Below are 17,684 nucleotides of genomic sequence, written 5' to 3' on the forward strand. Positions count from 1 at the left end.
GTCTTCGTGCGTGCGCGTGTGTGTGTTGAGGTAAAGCAACAGCCAGTAGAGGGCGCAAAAGAGCAAACATCGGCATTATATTTAGGTATTGCCACTTTAATTCATAATAAGATGATAGCTTTTTTTTGGATGGAGATTTGATTGAATATAAACCTATTTTAAAACCTGCTGCTTGAATACTACTACATTCTTTTTTGTGTCGAAGCCAGAAGATGCACCATCAGCAATCAAGATCTTAAGAGAAGATTGGTCATTTAATGTAATGGTAAACATCGTTTTTTAATACAAACACTTAACTCTTAATCATATAAGAACAATTCTCATGCAGCTCTGCAGGTAGTATTATCACAATGATTATGTTTGGAGGATATGATCTTCATTTCGATGATTTGGTCCGCTGAAAGTTTTCCTTGCCATTGTTTTATTAAAATTTCCTTATTGAACACCTGAATAAAAAATAATAACTGAGTTTAAATTGTCGAGGTTTTCTAAGGCAAGTTGCACAACTTTATAAAGGTCCAACCTGCATATTGACTAATAATCCTGAATAATAGTTTCTGAATAACCTTTCTACTTAAATATATAACTGATTAGAAATACAGACAGATTATTTGCTGCACATTTTTAGCTCATTGCGTACGACTTTCAATAATAATTTCCTATTATTACCACTTAATAGAGCCATTATTAACATAAGCAATTCTGGAAATCTCCCATATTTCACACTTCAGTATTGTACAGTCCAGCTGTGGCTTTTCACTTTTGACCTGTGATTTCGCAACAAGCCAATGTAGCCTAAATTCTGTTTTTGAACTTTTAAAAAACGAGACATTTTGTTATGTCCCCGTTCTGATTTAAAGAACATAAACAACACCTAAGTTATGGTCGTACTGACACACTCGAAATCCTTCACCTCTTCCGTGAAATAAATACAATAGTGTTCATGTGGTGAGCAGATGTTCAGACAGCGCGGTCCGGAGAGAACAAATATTGCATCATCTTAACAGTGGCGGTGAGAAAGTTAAATGTGTTTGCGACCTAAATATAGTGACAGAGGAATGTATGGCCATCAGGATATCTACATGGTCGTGGACCCCCGCCCCCCCCTGGCTCTGCACACGTATGCATGTCCGTCCATCGGCATGTTGCGCTGTGTGTCTAGACTGGGGCTGAGGGATCAGCTTAGCCCTGCTGTGGCTGGACGTGTCCCTCTCCTTTGTTCTGGAGTGAGACACTCATAATAAGCTTAGTATAAACAGTCATAACACCTTCATTGTTTTGAATCAGCTTCCCAGGACTCGGTCATGGGCAAGAGACGCGGTGGACCAGCATGGTTCAAGACCCCCTAAGAGCATTTCAGAAATGGAGGCACAAGGCGACGTTACATTACAGGTACGCGCCGCGCTCGCTGTGCTTGCACTTAGGCTGTGGTGCAATGTGTGCCGCTCTCCAACAGGCATTATACACAAAGCCAATATGCAGAGCTGCTTATGTATGACACAAATTCATGCATGACACTGTAAAGCCCACGGGAGATTAATTAATGGTGAGCCAGATTTAACGAAGCTTGAATATAGGGCATAATGTCTATACATGTCCTGTACCCAACAAACTGGGGGGTCCTGTTTGTGATTTGGAAGAAGGAAAAGTGAAACACTATCTTGGAGTGTGTCAGCCATCTTACTTAAGCTGTAAAGGCCCCCATATACAGCAAATTAATAAAGGAATAGTGGAAATATGCTTTTGCCTTCTGGCGAATGAGAGGACTGAGGCTCTTATCCTTCTGCTCATGATTGTTGTACAGCCAGCACCTCGTTAGCTTAGCGTACCATATATTTTAAGGTTACTTTATTGATTCCAATGGATTTTGGAGAAAGGAAAGTTGCTGCATCAAGACCAGACATCACATTAAAACACATTCAATGTTAAACAGAAGAAACAGCTAGTCTGGGTGTTACTGTTGAACTTAAATAGAGACTGACAATAGGACTACACTAAAAAAACCTTCTTGTGCTGTACATTAAGAGTTTAACAGGTCAAGAGGCACGGTAATAAGTTATGCTGCTTTTCATCAACACTTTATATTCCTTTTTAAATTCTCAATGCTGGGGCGCGTTCATTTTAAACAGTGCAGTTGGCGGCACGACACATCTCCTACAATCAAAAGTTCCTTCCCAGTGGAAACTGTTTACCGTTGAAATGTATACCTGAAGCTCTTACTGCAATTGTATGTTTTATGATCTCTTTTTTTTTGAACCAGTTAGGCCTGTTGTGTTTGTGTCAGAAAGGCTTAATTTGGTGCATAAGGAGTTTGGCTATGCGGTCAAGAGTCCTGGGATGCTGTTGATGAAGCAAAGTGCAATGTGTGTGTGTGTGTGTGTGTGGGGGGAGATGGAGAGGTTTTTCCAGAAGGTTTGAGAAGAAAAGACTACCAAGAGTGCTTATGTTCTGTTCACAACTTTGTTAAATGCTTTATTGAGTGAAGTTGGGCCACATGTTTGGGACTATGTATGAACCCCGGGCCTTCTGGCGTCTGGGTGAGTGAGAGCAGCATGTTTGAAATGTTTTTTATGGACTCTCCTTTTTGATTCTGTGGAAAAGAGATGACTAACATTGTATTTGTTGGGTTGCTTATTGTTCTAGAAAAACGCGGAATACAGTTTGACTTAACCTATGCATTCAGAGTCTGATATTTTTATACACAGTGCGTCCTGTGCACTTGTAGAAATGATCCTCACTGTTTAAGTTGTGTTCTTTGGTTCTGGAGACCTGTCTCCGTTCTTTGATAAAGCATGGTGAATTCCTTCCCTCTTTCTCTCTCACCGTGTCTTCTAAATTAATATCATCTCCCATCGGATTAATTTTGAGTAACTTTGATGTAATACGTTTGAGTATCTATCTTAATGATCACTATAAACAAAGGGACCAGTGTGATGTTTTGTCTGGCTTCTGTTGCAGGTCTTCGTGCGTGCGCGTGTGTGTGTTGAGGTAAAGCAACAGCCAGTAGAGGGCGCAAAAGAGCAAACATCGGCATTATATTTAGGTATTGCCACTTTAATTCATAATAAGATGATAGCTTTTTTTTGGATGGAGATTTGATTGAATATAAAACCTATTTTAAAACCTGCTGCTTGAATACTACTACATTCTTTTTGTGTCGAAGCCAGAAGATGCACCATCAGCAATCAAGATCTTAAGAGAAGATTGGTCATTTAATGTAATGGTAAACATCGTTTTTTAATACAAACACTTAACTCTTAATCATATAAGAACAATTCTCATGCAGCTCTGCAGGTAGTATTATCACAATGATTATGTTTGGAGGATATGATCTTCATTTCGATGATTTGGTCCGCTTGAAAGTTTTCCTTGCCATTGTTTTATTAAAATTTCCTTATTGAACACCTGAATAAAAAATAATAACTGAGTTTAAATTGTCGAGGCCTTCTAAGGCAAGTTGCACAACTTTATAAAGGTCCAACCTGCATATTGACTAATAATCCTGAATAATAGTTTCTGAATAACCTTTCTACTTAAATATATAACTGATTAGAAATACAGACAGATTATTTGCTGCACATTTTTAGCTCATTGCGTACGACTTTCAATAATAATTTCCTATTATTACCACTTAATAGAGCCATTATTAACATAAGCAATTCTGGAAATCTCCCATATTTCACACTTCAGTATTGTACAGTCCAGCTGTGGCTTTTCACTTTTGACCTGTGATTTCGCAACAAGCCAATGTAGCCTAAATTCTGTTTTTGAACTTTTAAAAAACGAGACATTTTGTTATGTCCCCGTTCTGATTTAAAGAACATAAACAACACCTAAGTTATGGTCGTACTGACACACTCGAAATCCTTCACCTCTTCCGTGAAATAAATACAATAGTGTTCATGTGGTGAGCAGATGTTCAGACAGCGCGGTCCGGAGAGAACAAATATTGCATCATCTTAACAGTGGCGGTGAGAAAGTTAAATGTGTGTTTGCGACCTAAATATAGTGACAGAGGAATGTATGGCCATCAGGATATCTACATGGTCGTGGACCCCCGCCCCCCCCTGGCTCTGCACACGTATGCATGTCCGTCCATCGGCATGTTGCGCTGTGTGTCTAGACTGGGGCTGAGGGATCAGCTTAGGGCCCTGCTGTGGCTGGACGTGTCCCTCTCCTTTGTTCTGGAGTGAGACGCTCATAATAAGCTTAGTATAAACAGTCATAACACCTTCATTGTTTTGAATCAGCTTCCCAGGACTCGGTCATGGGCAAGAGACGCGGTGGACCAGCATGGTTCAAGACCCCCTAAGAGCATTTCAGAAATGGAGGCACAAGGCGACGTTACTCACAGGTACGCGCCGCGCTCGCCGTGCTTGCACTTAGGCCGTGGTGCAATGTGTGCCGCTCTCCAACAGGCATTATACACAAAGCCAATATGCAGAGCTGCTTATGTATGACACAAATTCATGCATGACACTGTAAAGCCCACGGGAGATTAATTAATGGTGGAGTCAGATTTAACGAAGCTTGAATATAGGGCATAATGTCTATACATGCGTCCTGTACCCAACAAACTGGGGGGTCCTGTTTGTGATTTGGAAGAAGGAAAAGTGAAACACTATCTTGGAGTGTGTCAGCCATCTTACTTAAGCTGTAAAGGCCCCCATATACAGCAAATTAATAAAGGAATAGTGGAAATATGCTTTTTTTGCCTTCTGGCGAATGAGAGGACTGAGGCTCTCTTATCCTTCTGCTCATGATTAAGCTGTACAGCCAGCACCTCGTTAGCTTAGCGTACCATATATTTTAAGGTTACTTTATTGATTCCAATGGATTTTGGAGAAAAGGAAAGTTGCTGCATCAAGACCAGACATCACATTAAAACACATTCAATGTTGGGAACAAGAAGAAACAGCTAGTCTGGGTCCGTGTGCAGATACAACCATCTGGCTACCACTTCTAAAGCTCATCAGCAAACAAGTTATATCTCTTGTTTAATCCATAGAAAACCCAAAGTGCTCCAAACAACAATGTTTTACACTGAATTCTGGTATTAATGTCAGGCGTCAGTAGACGATTGACATTCTTTACAGTGTGTGCCAGAGATTTTGGTTTCAGGGTGAAGTTACATCCCATGGCTGCCGGTCAGCTTCATCTCTTTTGGAAAAGATCAGTATTTAATTAAACTGAGAATGTTCTGGATGTTTTGCATTTTGATTGAGATCAAGTATTTGCAAGCACCCGGATCTGGAAGCTTGACGACGCTTTTAACCACAAATCTAGATATTGGGAGAAAATAAAAATAAATGCAGACATTCATTGAGTTGCAAAGCTGTTTTGATCTGGTCTCAGGAAGATGGTGAGTGTGCACGAAGAAGGTCAAAGTCAAGGTCTGTTTGCAGACAATACATGTGCTAAAAGCAGATAGCAGCCTGCGTGGGGTCCACCGCGAGGCTTTATTCAATATGTGACATGCCTGTAGCCCCAGTGTTGACTATGCTATGGAATGCAGGGTCCTGGTGGCTGAAGGTTAGGGGTGAGAGGGTGGGCAGACACTGAAAACACAGCTTGACTGTGTTTGTGCATTTACATGAAATAGAGAGCATGCACATGTTTGTGTGTGTGTGTGTGTGTGTGTGTGTGTTTTGTGTGTGTGTGTGTGCAAAATGGGTAGTATATCATTTATACAATAAATGTTCTGCAAGTGGTCGTTGGTTAATTATTGTTTCTTTACCATAGTCACTATGTGAGTGTATGTTTGTGTGTAGGTGTGTGTGTATGTGTGTGTGTACGTGTGCATGTTTTCAAAGAGGACTCACCGACTCAGACCAGACTAAGATTGCAGGGTTCGGCCAGGAGAGCACTGGGCCTCTTTGGGCTCAGCGGGGACTCAGCTTGGGAAGCACTCCATACACACACACACACATACACACACACACACACACACACACACACACACACACACACACACACACACACACACACACACACACACACAGCGCTACCACTAAAGTGTTGGATTTTTTGTTCTTCTAAAGATAAATATAGACCAGCTTTTTAACATCAGCGAACTTGTTTTATTTGAGTTTGATAGTGTATACCTTGTCACTGTGTGTAACTGTATTATAATCATAATCCTTTTTTCTCTTCATTTTCACAAACAGACAGCCCATATTTGTTTTGAAGCCCCCTTTTCGGGCAACACTTCCTGGAATTGGCTTTCGTGGAACAAACCAAGTTGTCTCAATAGTGAAAGCCCGGCCCAGCTGTCAGTCCTACTTGTGGCTTCCTTCATGTCCACACTGAAGATGAGCTTGTTGATTGCAATATGCCATGCAGCTTTATCTCTGCATGTTTCATCATTTGAATCAGTTAAACCTTAATGGTGCATTATGTGACATCAGACATGGACAATACAGAATCAACCAGCTCAGTGAATATGGCAATCTGGCGAAATGGTATATCCAGTTTGGCAGAAATGAAACGTTGTATATAACCGAGAATAAGAGTATGAGTAAAAAGAAGAGGAGGGAAAAGAGGATGAAGTAGTGGAATGATGAGGATTTCACTTAATTATTACCCAAGATGGACAGCCATACAAATGTGTTTCAAAAATACACATTTTAACCATCGACTAATGAAACCACAAAACTATTAAGTTCAAATGAACGTTGAAACCAGAACCAGAACTAAAGAGAACAAAGACGAGAAGACATTGCGTTTGGTGCCATCTCCTGGACGCTGACGTGTTGTCCACATGGACAGGAGAGATTTTACAGTAAACGCTGCTAAATTATAATGCAGTATTATAGTGCACAGTGTTGTCACACAGTCCTGTTTTAATAGTATGTGCATGTGACATGGAAAATAATTTAGACCAAACATATCCAAAGCGTCTTCATATGTGAAACAATAATAACTATTTGCTAAGTTGTAAGATACTGAGATGTGTGTGTGTGTGTGTGTGTGTGTGTGTGTGTGTGTGTGTGTCTGCGCACTGCGCACCGCGGTTTTATTCCCCTAAAGACTCTTCCGTTCCAGTAGCTTTACACCTCGTTGCTGCTCCACATCTGTCTCCTTTGCGAGTTAAGGGTTAAGGCATCCAGCGCCTTCCGCACAGGTGTCTCGCCAGTCCTTCACGAAACTGCGCCTGGAAACTCCTTTTCTCTCTCTTTTCTCTCCCTCCTTTAATGAAGTTGATCATAACTGTAACTCAGCTGGGATTTGCTGCCCGACTAGACATGTCATTATAATTCATGTAGTTCGATGTGAAGTGGGTTAGCTCACCGCGGCACTAATCTCTCGCTACTATTAAACGTCGAGCGACTATAACCTGGAGAGCTGTGCGCATCGAGTCCGGTTCCGCGCGCCTCCTATTTCGCTGCGTTTTGTGCAGCATCCGATTCCGGTGCTTAGAAACTAAAAAACCACGAGACAATTGAAAGAAAGTCTTTTTTTCTATTACAAAACTCTACTTGAAGTCGTGTTCACTTTTTTTTTTGGGGTGCATTTTCAAGATTTTTGTTTTCACGTCCGTTGTGTTACGCGTCGGACATGTGGTGGATGCTGTTTCCTCGATGGATTTGGTTTCTTCTGGGACACAGTTGGACTATTATCCTCTATCCGGGCAGCAGCCGCGTGAGAGCCATGCCAATGCCCATGTCCGTGGCCAAACTGGTGTATTCTCACGCAGGTCTGTGCCCGAATGACCTGAACCCCAACCTGTGGGTGGATGCTATGAGCACCTGCATGCGCGAGTGTGAATCCGACCAGGTGAGTTGACCTGCAGCTGACGGTCTCACTGTTGATGTGAATGTGTAGCCTAGACAATGGGGCAGCGACGCAGATGGTTTGCAGTCAAAGCATCTGTGCACACGGTCTGCTGTATCCTCTGGTAGACCAGATTCTCTTCTTGGATGAAACCCCCCAAATGTCAAATATCATATCCCAACAATTCCTGTGTCCCTTTGTATCGTGAGAGAGTTTCCTGCATGAGGGGGATTGATAGAAAAACAATACCAAGCCATAACAGAATTGAACAAAAACAGATTCTTAATCGATGTAACTCTTTTAAGTTTTTATTCCTGCTTTGTTAAGTGGAATAAATATTGGTAACAACTCATCCACACTGATAACATTGAAAGAACACCCAGAATGAAACACACAGGAACTGTTTTGGGATGGACAATGTAACCGGTACAATTGTTTCTTTGTTTTATGCAGGATTTTAATTCAAACTGTATCGCAACTGTCAACAAAAAGCAGTATTGATTTTTCTTTTCTTTTCCTACTTTAGGACTGTGAGGCATTTGAGAAGTGCTGCCCTAATGTATGTGGTAACAAGAGCTGTGTGGCATCCCGCTATATAGACGTCAAGGGCAACAGGGGCCCCATAGGAATGCCAGAGGGCGCCACCTGTGACAAGTTCATGTGCGCTCAGCAAGGGTCCGAGTGTGACATCTGGGACGGCCAGCCTGTTTGTAAGTGTCGGGACCGCTGTGAGAGAGAACCCCACTTCACGTGTGCGTCCGACGGCATGACGTACTATAACAAGTGCTACATGGATGCAGAGGCCTGTTCCAAGGGTATCTCTATCTCTGAGGTCACCTGCAGGTAACATGTTAAGTATTTTAGATATCTACCATGTGTGTTTGGTGTGATGAGGTAAAGTTGTCTCACAAGCTTTTTTTTTCCTGGCTGTAGAACATGTATTGTATTAATTGTGTAATTTGTCACTATATTTTAAACAAGAGCCGTTGACGTATCCTGGCTCTGATTAATTCCTTTCTTATTCAACCTACCTACAGGTACCACTTGACCTGGCCAAACACCAGTCCCATCCCAGCGGAGACCACCTTACATCCCACCACCGCCCTCCAGACCACCCCCCCTGCTGACCTCCAGCTTCCCACCATACACAGCGGCCCCATCCAACAGGCTGTTTTTGTGGGTGAGACAGCCAGCTTTCTGTGTGAGGTGTCTGGAAAGCCACATCCGCAAATCACATGGGAGAAACAACTAAAGGGCAAAGAAAACACCATAATGAGGCCTAATCATGTGAGAGGGAACATTGTGGTCACTAACATTGGCCAGCTGGTCATATACAATGCGCAACTTCAGGACGCCGGCATTTATACATGCAACGCCAAAAATGTTGGGGGAAGTGTGTCGGCACACTTTCCCTTGGAAGTGATCGGGAAGGAGGTGAAAGGTATGAATGCAGAGGGGAATAATACCAACCTGCCACTTCCAGCTGAAGAGTGTCTCAAGAGTCCAGACACCGACGACTGTGGAGAAGAGAGCATGAGCTGGTACTACGAACCAAAGAGGAACAATTGCTTCACCTTTACCTACAGTCAGTGCAACAAAAACCGGAACCATTTCGACGCATATGAAGCCTGCATGCTGTCGTGCGGAGGAGACCTAGCGGCTCCCTGCAGCCTAGCGAGCCTCCAAGGGCCTTGCAAGGCCTACGAGCCCCGCTGGGCTTATAGCAACAGCCTCAAGAAGTGCCAGTCCTTCGTGTACGGAGGCTGCGGCGGCAACGAGAACAGCTTTGAGTCTAAAGAGGCCTGCGAAGAGATGTGTCCCTTTCCCAAGAACCACAATTGCAAGATGTGTAAACCCCGAGGCAAGATGGTTACCAGCTTCTGTAAGAGCGACTTTGTGATTCTTGGCCGTGTGACCGAGCTGACGGAGGAGCAGGAGTCCGGCCACGCTTTGGTGACCGTGGAGGAGATCTTGAAGGATGAGAAGATGGGCCTGAGATTCTTTGGCAAAGAGCCCCTGGAGGTGACTCTTCTGAACATGGACTGGAACTGCCCCTGCCCCAACGTCACCACGGCCGACGGGCAACTCATCATCATGGGGGATGTTCAGAACGGGATGGCCGTCCTGCAGCCCGACAGCTTCGTCGGACCCTCCAGCACCCGTCGAATCAGGAAGCTCCGTGAGGTGGTTCACAAGAAAACCTGTGATTTCCTTAAAGACTTCTCTGCGGTCCAGTAGAGGCTATTCAAGGCTCACACTCACTGAACTTGTGTTTCGTGATTATTCCAAGCTCCAGTGACCTCACCAGTCTGACTGACTGCCAGTAGACAGAAAACGAGTAACTTATCTGTAACATCGGAGGTGTTGTTGCCTGTTTGAGATGTTTATTTGTCTTTACTTTGTTCCTTATCGCTCAGTCGATCTCAGAAAAATCACTCATCGCAGCTTCAGCTGTTTTCCTTCTTTACGGATACGGTTTGAAACCTGTCCTCATCGCTTTCTTTTAAAAGTAGAATCAAACTCAGTTTTGATGTCTGCACCTTCAGGGCACTCTGTCTGGAAAAGGCAGGTAGTAAAGTATTAGTCACAAGCATTTACCCTGGCAAAAGTATTTTCTCTCGCAACCGTTTACTAGAACGGCTTTCTAGATTTTCTCTCCAAATCTTATCTTCAAGACACTAATATTATACATTTAAGGGTATGTTTTATTATGACTGGTACGTTTGCGTTATGTTATTTTGGGTTATCCCAAAACATTGTGTACCATCTGTCAGGAGTACTTAAGCTCACAATAATGCAATGCGAAGCCTCAGTATATTTACCAGAATCAAATAAGCTTGTTGGTTCCAGATTTTGTGGAATCTATTTTGATAAGACTTAATTTACAATACAGAGTATGTATGTGGACTTCTGTACTATGTATTTATTTGTCTTGATATATTTCTTATCTATCTATATCTATATATATTTATATATATATATATAATGTATATCTTTATATGTATATATATGTATATTATATATAATGTATATATATATACTGTATATATATGATATATAATGTATATATCATATATATATATATATACATTATATATAATATATATAAAGGCAGAAAGTCTCTCTGTGAATCTAACTACATAGAGAGCAGACATATTTGTATGTTATCTATGATATATTAGTGTCCATTAAAAACCTTTATGGAATATGATGGTAAATGAATAAAGATGATTTTAAAATGACTACAGATGTTCTTGCTTTGAGATGTTCATGGTGTTGAAGACAAAATACCCAACTTGCTCACAGCTTATCAAAAGGCTCATGCAGGCACTGCATCCTTTCATCCATGTCCTCCTCCTTCCACTTGTATTTCACACACACACACACACACACACACACACACACACACACACACACACACACACACACACACACACACACACACACACACACACACACACACACACACACACACACACACACACACACACACACACACACACAGGGCCTAGTCTGAAGCAGGTCACATTCCAGCCCGCTGTGGTGGCCTGCAGAGCTGTGTGCTGTGTTGTGTCTGGGTCTGGGGCCCTCGCATAGCACACATCCCACCAGCCATCCATTGGCCTTGCGCAGCCCCTTTCATGTGCAAGAGGCCGGGGTGAAGGGGAAGAGGAGGAGCAGGAGGAGGAGGAGAGGGATGTCTGCTGATTCTCTCTCGTTCACTCACTTGGTTGGCCACATCTGGGTTAAAGGGGCATAACAGAAAACAGTGAGAGGAATGAAAAGAGCAAAGTCAAGTTTGAGGAATGTAACCCCTGAAATAAAAAAAAAGATTAGGTTAGAGCTTTTTTTTTGGCTTGGCGATTGTGGCTTATAGCTGGTGTGTAAGAGATTAAGACACTGGGATAATTCTACTATGCATGAGTATATAGGTGCAAATGTCATGCGAGAATGCAGGGTTGGCAAACGCTCACGCTGTGGGATGCTTGAAGAACAAAATAAGTCACAGAGAGCAGCAGGGCATAGAGGAAACATAACAAAAAGGGCCAAATAGCAAGTGAATGATTTCCCCCTTCCCCCTCTTCCCTTATATTCCCTTTCTAACCCCCATCCTCAAGCCTCTTTCTTCAACTGTCTGCTGACAGACAGCCAGCCTTGAGTGGCGACCTCTGACCCTGCTAATGAAAAAGAGGCCAGCAAGGAAAAGGCCACTTTTATTAGAACTGTTGACAAGCGTCAAGTGACTAGCTGAACTCCAGACGAGCTCCGCACAGCTCTTCACATCAGTCGACTGCTGAGTTCAGTATCAAGTTCACTTGCCAGGCAGCTTGCCAGACAGACCATAATAATAAGCCAGACAGCCTCAGGCACAAAAGGGGGGCACAATTGCCTCAGTGACATGGTATCAGTGAGGACTTGTTGGTGTTTGACTCTCTTAACCAATAACCAATACACAAAAATAGGCATTGATTGTAAAAAGGATTTTCACACAAGGTACACATAAAAAATTAAAAAATCGTGACACAAACTCAGGTGAACAAGTAAAGTCAAACTCAAATCCGTCAAATAATCATTACATTCATACAATATTGTCAAACTCCCAATGGACAATAAAAAAAAAAATACAAATCAACGCTGCAGAAGCAGAGATAGATATTATATTTTCCATTTCAAACGCTATTGTTCCTTGTCAATGCCTACATTACCCACAAATGCAACTCCACAAAGTTTGTAATTCCGTTGTGGTATGCCATTAGGGGCTAATGTAGCCTCCTTTGATATGATACACCAAGATCACTTAATCATGTTTGTAGCAGTTCACTGTGATCTATGTGCACTCGGAGACGTTTGCATTGTGAGAGACATAATCTACTAAAGTCTCAAGTTATCGGCTGTATTTTCAGAAAGAGAGCAATATTTTAAAATAGGAGTTTTATATATTTATATATAAAACGAGATACGTGATGTCCTTTTGTTCTTGTACTTTATTGAGTAGAAAACAAGTCTAAACTGATAAACTGAGAATGTAAAAGGAAAGCAGCCATCAGTGAAGAAGCTACAGGTGAGTCTCCAGTCGCAGGAGGAGGGAGCTCCAGAGACCCTCTAGTCCAGTGGTTCTCCAATTAGGGTACGTAAAGGCACTGCAGTAGGTACGTGAGATTTAAAGAAATATATATTTAAAATTAGCATCCATTAAAAAAAATCCTTTAAAATAGTTATTTAATAAATATTAAATACAATATATGTGTACATTTTATATTCAGTAGGCTATTCAATTTCAGTATCATTACATATCATATATGAGCTTAAGGTCGCATTAATGCACCTCCATAGTTTAGAAAAGACATGCCTGTCTAATGTATTGCTCCTCATGCATGCGCAGTGACATATAGGTGCACGCTAGTTGCATGCTAAACACTAATATGCTAATAGCTATCGTCATTACTTTCAGTGAGTTGTGTGTGTGTGTGTATGTGTATGTGGGGTGTGTGTAGGTGTGTGTGTGTGTGCGTGTGTGTGACTTTGAGACAGGTGAGTGACAACATCAAAAAACTTACTGTGATGGATGGGTTCAATAACTCGATAGATATGAGGAAAACTACATTACCGCATTGTGTGCAATTAATAATGTTGGCCACTAGATGGCAGCACACGCTTGGTGACTACAAGTGAGAGTGCCGTAAACTGGCCTGAGCATAACTGTTGCTTATCTCCTTGATATCTCTCATATACATGTATTCAACGTTTTCATTCATGAACAAAAATACACTTTATTAACTATTTTATCATACATGCTGCATAAATGTCCACTTATTCTAAGTGCAATTAAACTAGTTTCAGGAATCTTTTAAAAATGTAATATGGTTTGGTTGGAGAGATTGACGCAATACATTCAAGAACATTTGTTTGTATTGGAAAGATGTTGAAAATCTACGTCATTTAATACCTGAAAATGCACAAAATAAGTAGTTCAAGGCAATGTTGAAAAGCAGATTTTATTGTAATTTTCTGTCTACTACATTCTATGTCACCTGCCCAATGAATGCCTTCACAAGCAGTCCACCAGATGGGCTGGAAGATTGTGCTCAATACACTGGATGTGTGCAAACGCACACACATGCACACATGCACAGTGTCAATAGCAGCTCTCCAGGACACAGCTGGTCTATGTGTTGGATTTGACTCAAATGTGCCAGATGGGAAGGGATAGATAGAGTGGAACAAAACAACAGAAAGTCATAAATTACCAAGATTAAATGCCAGCACACTACATTCACAAACTCTATAAATCCATGGATGCATGTGCACACACAGACACAGTGAGCACGTGCGTGCAGTGGATTCATGTTGCTGGCACCAGGTGAGGAAAAGGAGAAGGAATGTCTCTAGTCACACAATGGACGTTTCATGTTGGAGCAGACTAATGATGATTTTTTCATTACATGGTTGAAACAAACAGGCGCAAAAAGGACAAGCTGGATTTTCTCATGATGAATACAACGTGACATTTGCAGTCATGCAGCCCTGCCTTGCTTATTATTTACAGTAAGACGGCTGAAGGGAGGTGTATGGTAAACATTAGGTCTGCGTGTTTGCAAATGGCTGGTTGGCAATATGGCAGTGTGTGCTGACAGAGGACGAGAAGCTGGCGACACGTTGGAGGATGGAAGATGAAACGCGAGAGGGAAACTGAATATATAGAGGGGAACAGATAAAAGTGCAGGAGGTGGGAGAGGGAATAGGGCGGGGGTGGGGGGCACAAGAAAGCCAAAGAGAGAAGAGGACGGGGAAAGGACATCGGGGAGCAGAGGGTATGAGGGGGGCCGGGATGAGTGAACGAAAGGTCACCGTAGCATAAGGAGCGTGTAAATTGTCCAGAACATAAAACTGCTGCCCCGATATCTTTTTGCTTTCTAAAAATAGTAACTGCTCAATGTGGGGGGAAACTAGAACACAGTTACCTCTCACATCTCTGTGGTGCTACGTTATTACATCTAGATAGATAGATAGGCATATAGGATTTTAACACCAAGACTCTGTGTCATGTTTCAGAGACACAACAATGCACAGCAGCCTCTTGAGTATAATAAGTGGAGTTTATTCATTTTCTTATTAATTTGTTTGTTATTCATTGTTTGACACCGTAGCAATGCCATCGGAGCGAGAGGAAAGCTGCTGTGACAACTGTATCCAACATGTATTTCTGTTCTGTGATGATGAGGGAACATTACAAGCATGCAAATTGTGAACTTATAACGTATTCCGTGCACCCTCTTCATATGAATAATAACCATGTTATTTTAGAGGAATAGCAATTTCCTCCGTTGGATTACAGCCTTGCATGATGCACTGAACAAACCTCTGCCTTCTCGTCATCGACGAAGAGGGGCTGGTGCAATAAACTCTTGAAACTGAAACGCGTCCTTGTACATGCCACGACATGCAACTCAACACAAATACAGTTTGGTGACATTTGGAGAAATGAATCAATTAAAACCGCGACAACCAGTACAGAATAAAAGCAGAGTTTAGTTCCTGATAACTCAAACTGAAACCCAACCACAGCCAAACTGCCAGTTAAATAAAAGCCTTCATTATGGGATGTAGCGATATAAATACTGACTAAAATAGCTGGATCAGTTATTGGTGACAATGACGCCGATTTATTCCTTTCAAATCCATGTTTGTATATACATTTGTATACTGGAATTATAATTCATGTCTAACTTTAACCAACTTGTTGCTGCATGGAAAAATGTTTACACATTCATTTTAATTCCTGTTTCTTTGGAGGAAGTTTTCATCGTACGTGTGAAATATGGTTAAAATACAAGCCACAGGCTGCAAGCCCTCATCCAATATGACACATGCTGGCAGATGCATAAACATATGCACATATTCTAACACATAAACACACAGGGACCTGTATGCCTCACATAAAACAATGCATTCAAAGTACCTCGTCCCCCCAAAACTACGTCTGAGGCATTCAGTTTGGGACATTTAGATGTGCTGCCAATGTATACAGGCAGACTGTCTCTTTAATGAGATGTCACACCACCAGCCTGGTGTTGATTCATGTCACACACACACACACACACACACACACACACCTCTACACCCCCCCCCCCCCCTCCACACACACACATACACACGTTAAAACGTGCACACACAAATGTATTATGCACACACAAACACACGCACACACACACAAACACACACACGCTGAATCATGCATACATAAATGTATTATGCCCACAGAAAGACACACACACGCACACACACACACACAAACACCCTTTCCTCGTCCATTTCCTCTGTGTAGGGACAACACAGAGACAATGTAGCTAGATAATTATCTGTTTTAGCCTGCATGTGCACATGTGTCACTTACAATCAAGGCTTTTTCATAAATGGGAATGATAGAGAGACACAGAAAATAGAAAATCCAAACAGAAGTGACACAGCATGGGAGATAGGCTGGGGAGTGGCCATAAAGGAGACAGAGAAAGGGAGGGTGTGGGGATGAAGGGATGCTTAGGACAAAATGTTCTAATCCCAAACCGACATCACAGAGTCTACCTCAGGGATCGCACTTTGTTTCTGTTTTGGGATGAAGACAGTTCCCCTGGTGTGACCCAGCAGAATGGCAGCAGGAGTGAAACAAGACAAATCAGAGCTCTGGTGGTGGGACTGATCGGCATCATCTTCACGTAGATTGGATGAGAGAATCTTCCGGGAGATGAAGGGAAGGACACAGCAGCAAGTAGAGACCTCGATGAGTGTTTTAGAATGAAAGGGATGATGTTATTAGACAAAGGACAGTATGAGAGAGAGAGAGAGAGAGAGAGAGAGAGAGAGAGAGAGAGAGAGAGACGACCTTCTCACATCAAAAGTTTCACATGTCAAGTTGCTTGCAAATGAGCTCAAAATGATCATCTCATGAATCTCATTCATGCACATGCTTTTGATGTATGCTAGTGCACACAGTAAACACACATACACTACGCCATTACCAATGTTGGGCAATAAGTATTTCCTTTGTAATACGTTACAAATGTAATACGTTACACATGTAATACGTTAACAGATGTAATAACTAATGAAACATAACTAATGAAACATAACTGATGAAACATAACTAATGAAATATAACTAATGTGTGGCAGAAGGAAGGGGGAGGTGTGCTGCCACCAGAAGAGGAGAGATGTGCCTCACAGGGACTTCATCGTGTTCTTGTATACATGCCGTGTCTTCTTAGCTGGCTTATTAATCACTTTTTATTACTATTATTATTACCTACTTTATGTGGGACAAAGGAGACAAACATACTTCTGATCTTCTGTATGTTCAACAAAAGGAACATTGACAATAAAGATGACTTTGACTTTGACTTAAGTGAGCATCTGTAATGCTTTACACAGGAATCTCTTGGTTTGGTTTGGAGTTGGATGTTGTGCAGCTAGCTGTTGATGGTCAGTAAATACCTCCAAACTGCTGGCTGAACAGACGCAAAGTAAATAGTCACTAACTACATTTGCTGTTGAGTAATTATCTTTTTCTTGTGTAAAAAGTTGTTGTAGGCCTCGGGGCGTCGTTTGACCCGCAGTTCTGACAAAACACTATTTATGGGGACTTGAGACAAACACACACACTCAAGTGAATACTTACAGTATGCGTGCGGTTTGTGCACACTATGCATGCAGCCCCACACACACACACACACACAACCAAACACACACACACACACACACAGCAGGGGAGTCCAAACTCTTGCTGTAATTAGACCCAGGGGGACCGTTCTTCAGTGACCCAATATAGTAAATGCTCAGGACTTTACAACTGAGCTGTGTGTTATTATTAATATCGCTTTCACCAAGCATGAACGCTCCAACGTGCTTGGTTGCAGT

At 42.0% G+C, this 17,684-nt stretch overlaps 1 protein-coding gene across 1 annotated transcript; it reads left to right on the forward strand.

Annotated features, from left to right (window-relative positions):
- Nucleotides 1-6,987: 6,987 nt before the first annotated feature.
- wfikkn2a (info WAP, follistatin/kazal, immunoglobulin, kunitz and netrin domain containing 2a) lies at nt 6,988-10,765 on the forward strand. Its single transcript, XM_056408147.1, has 3 exons — nt 6,988-7,776; nt 8,300-8,616; nt 8,811-10,765. The coding sequence occupies exons 1-3, from the start codon at nt 7,558-7,560 to the stop codon at nt 10,009-10,011; spliced, it is 1,737 nt and encodes a 578-aa protein (XP_056264122.1). The 5' UTR covers nt 6,988-7,557; the 3' UTR covers nt 10,012-10,765.
- Nucleotides 10,766-17,684: the final 6,919 nt, after the last annotated feature.

This window comes from Pseudoliparis swirei, chromosome 23 (assembly GCF_029220125.1).
Source record: "Pseudoliparis swirei isolate HS2019 ecotype Mariana Trench chromosome 23, NWPU_hadal_v1, whole genome shotgun sequence".
In the NCBI taxonomy this organism is placed as follows: Eukaryota; Metazoa; Chordata; class Actinopteri; order Perciformes; family Liparidae; genus Pseudoliparis; species Pseudoliparis swirei.

Bases quoted from the DNA above. Each gene is read 5' to 3' on its own strand.
- wfikkn2a (XM_056408147.1), top strand. From the start codon at position 7,558: ATGTGGTGGATGCTGTTTCCTCGATGGATTTGGTTTCTTCTGGGACAC. The intron at 7,777-8,299 runs GTGAGTTGACCT...TTCCTACTTTAG, and splicing joins GCGAGTGTGAATCCGACCAG to GACTGTGAGGCATTTGAGAA. The intron at 8,617-8,810 runs GTAACATGTTAA...ACCTACCTACAG, and splicing joins ATCTCTGAGGTCACCTGCAG to GTACCACTTGACCTGGCCAA.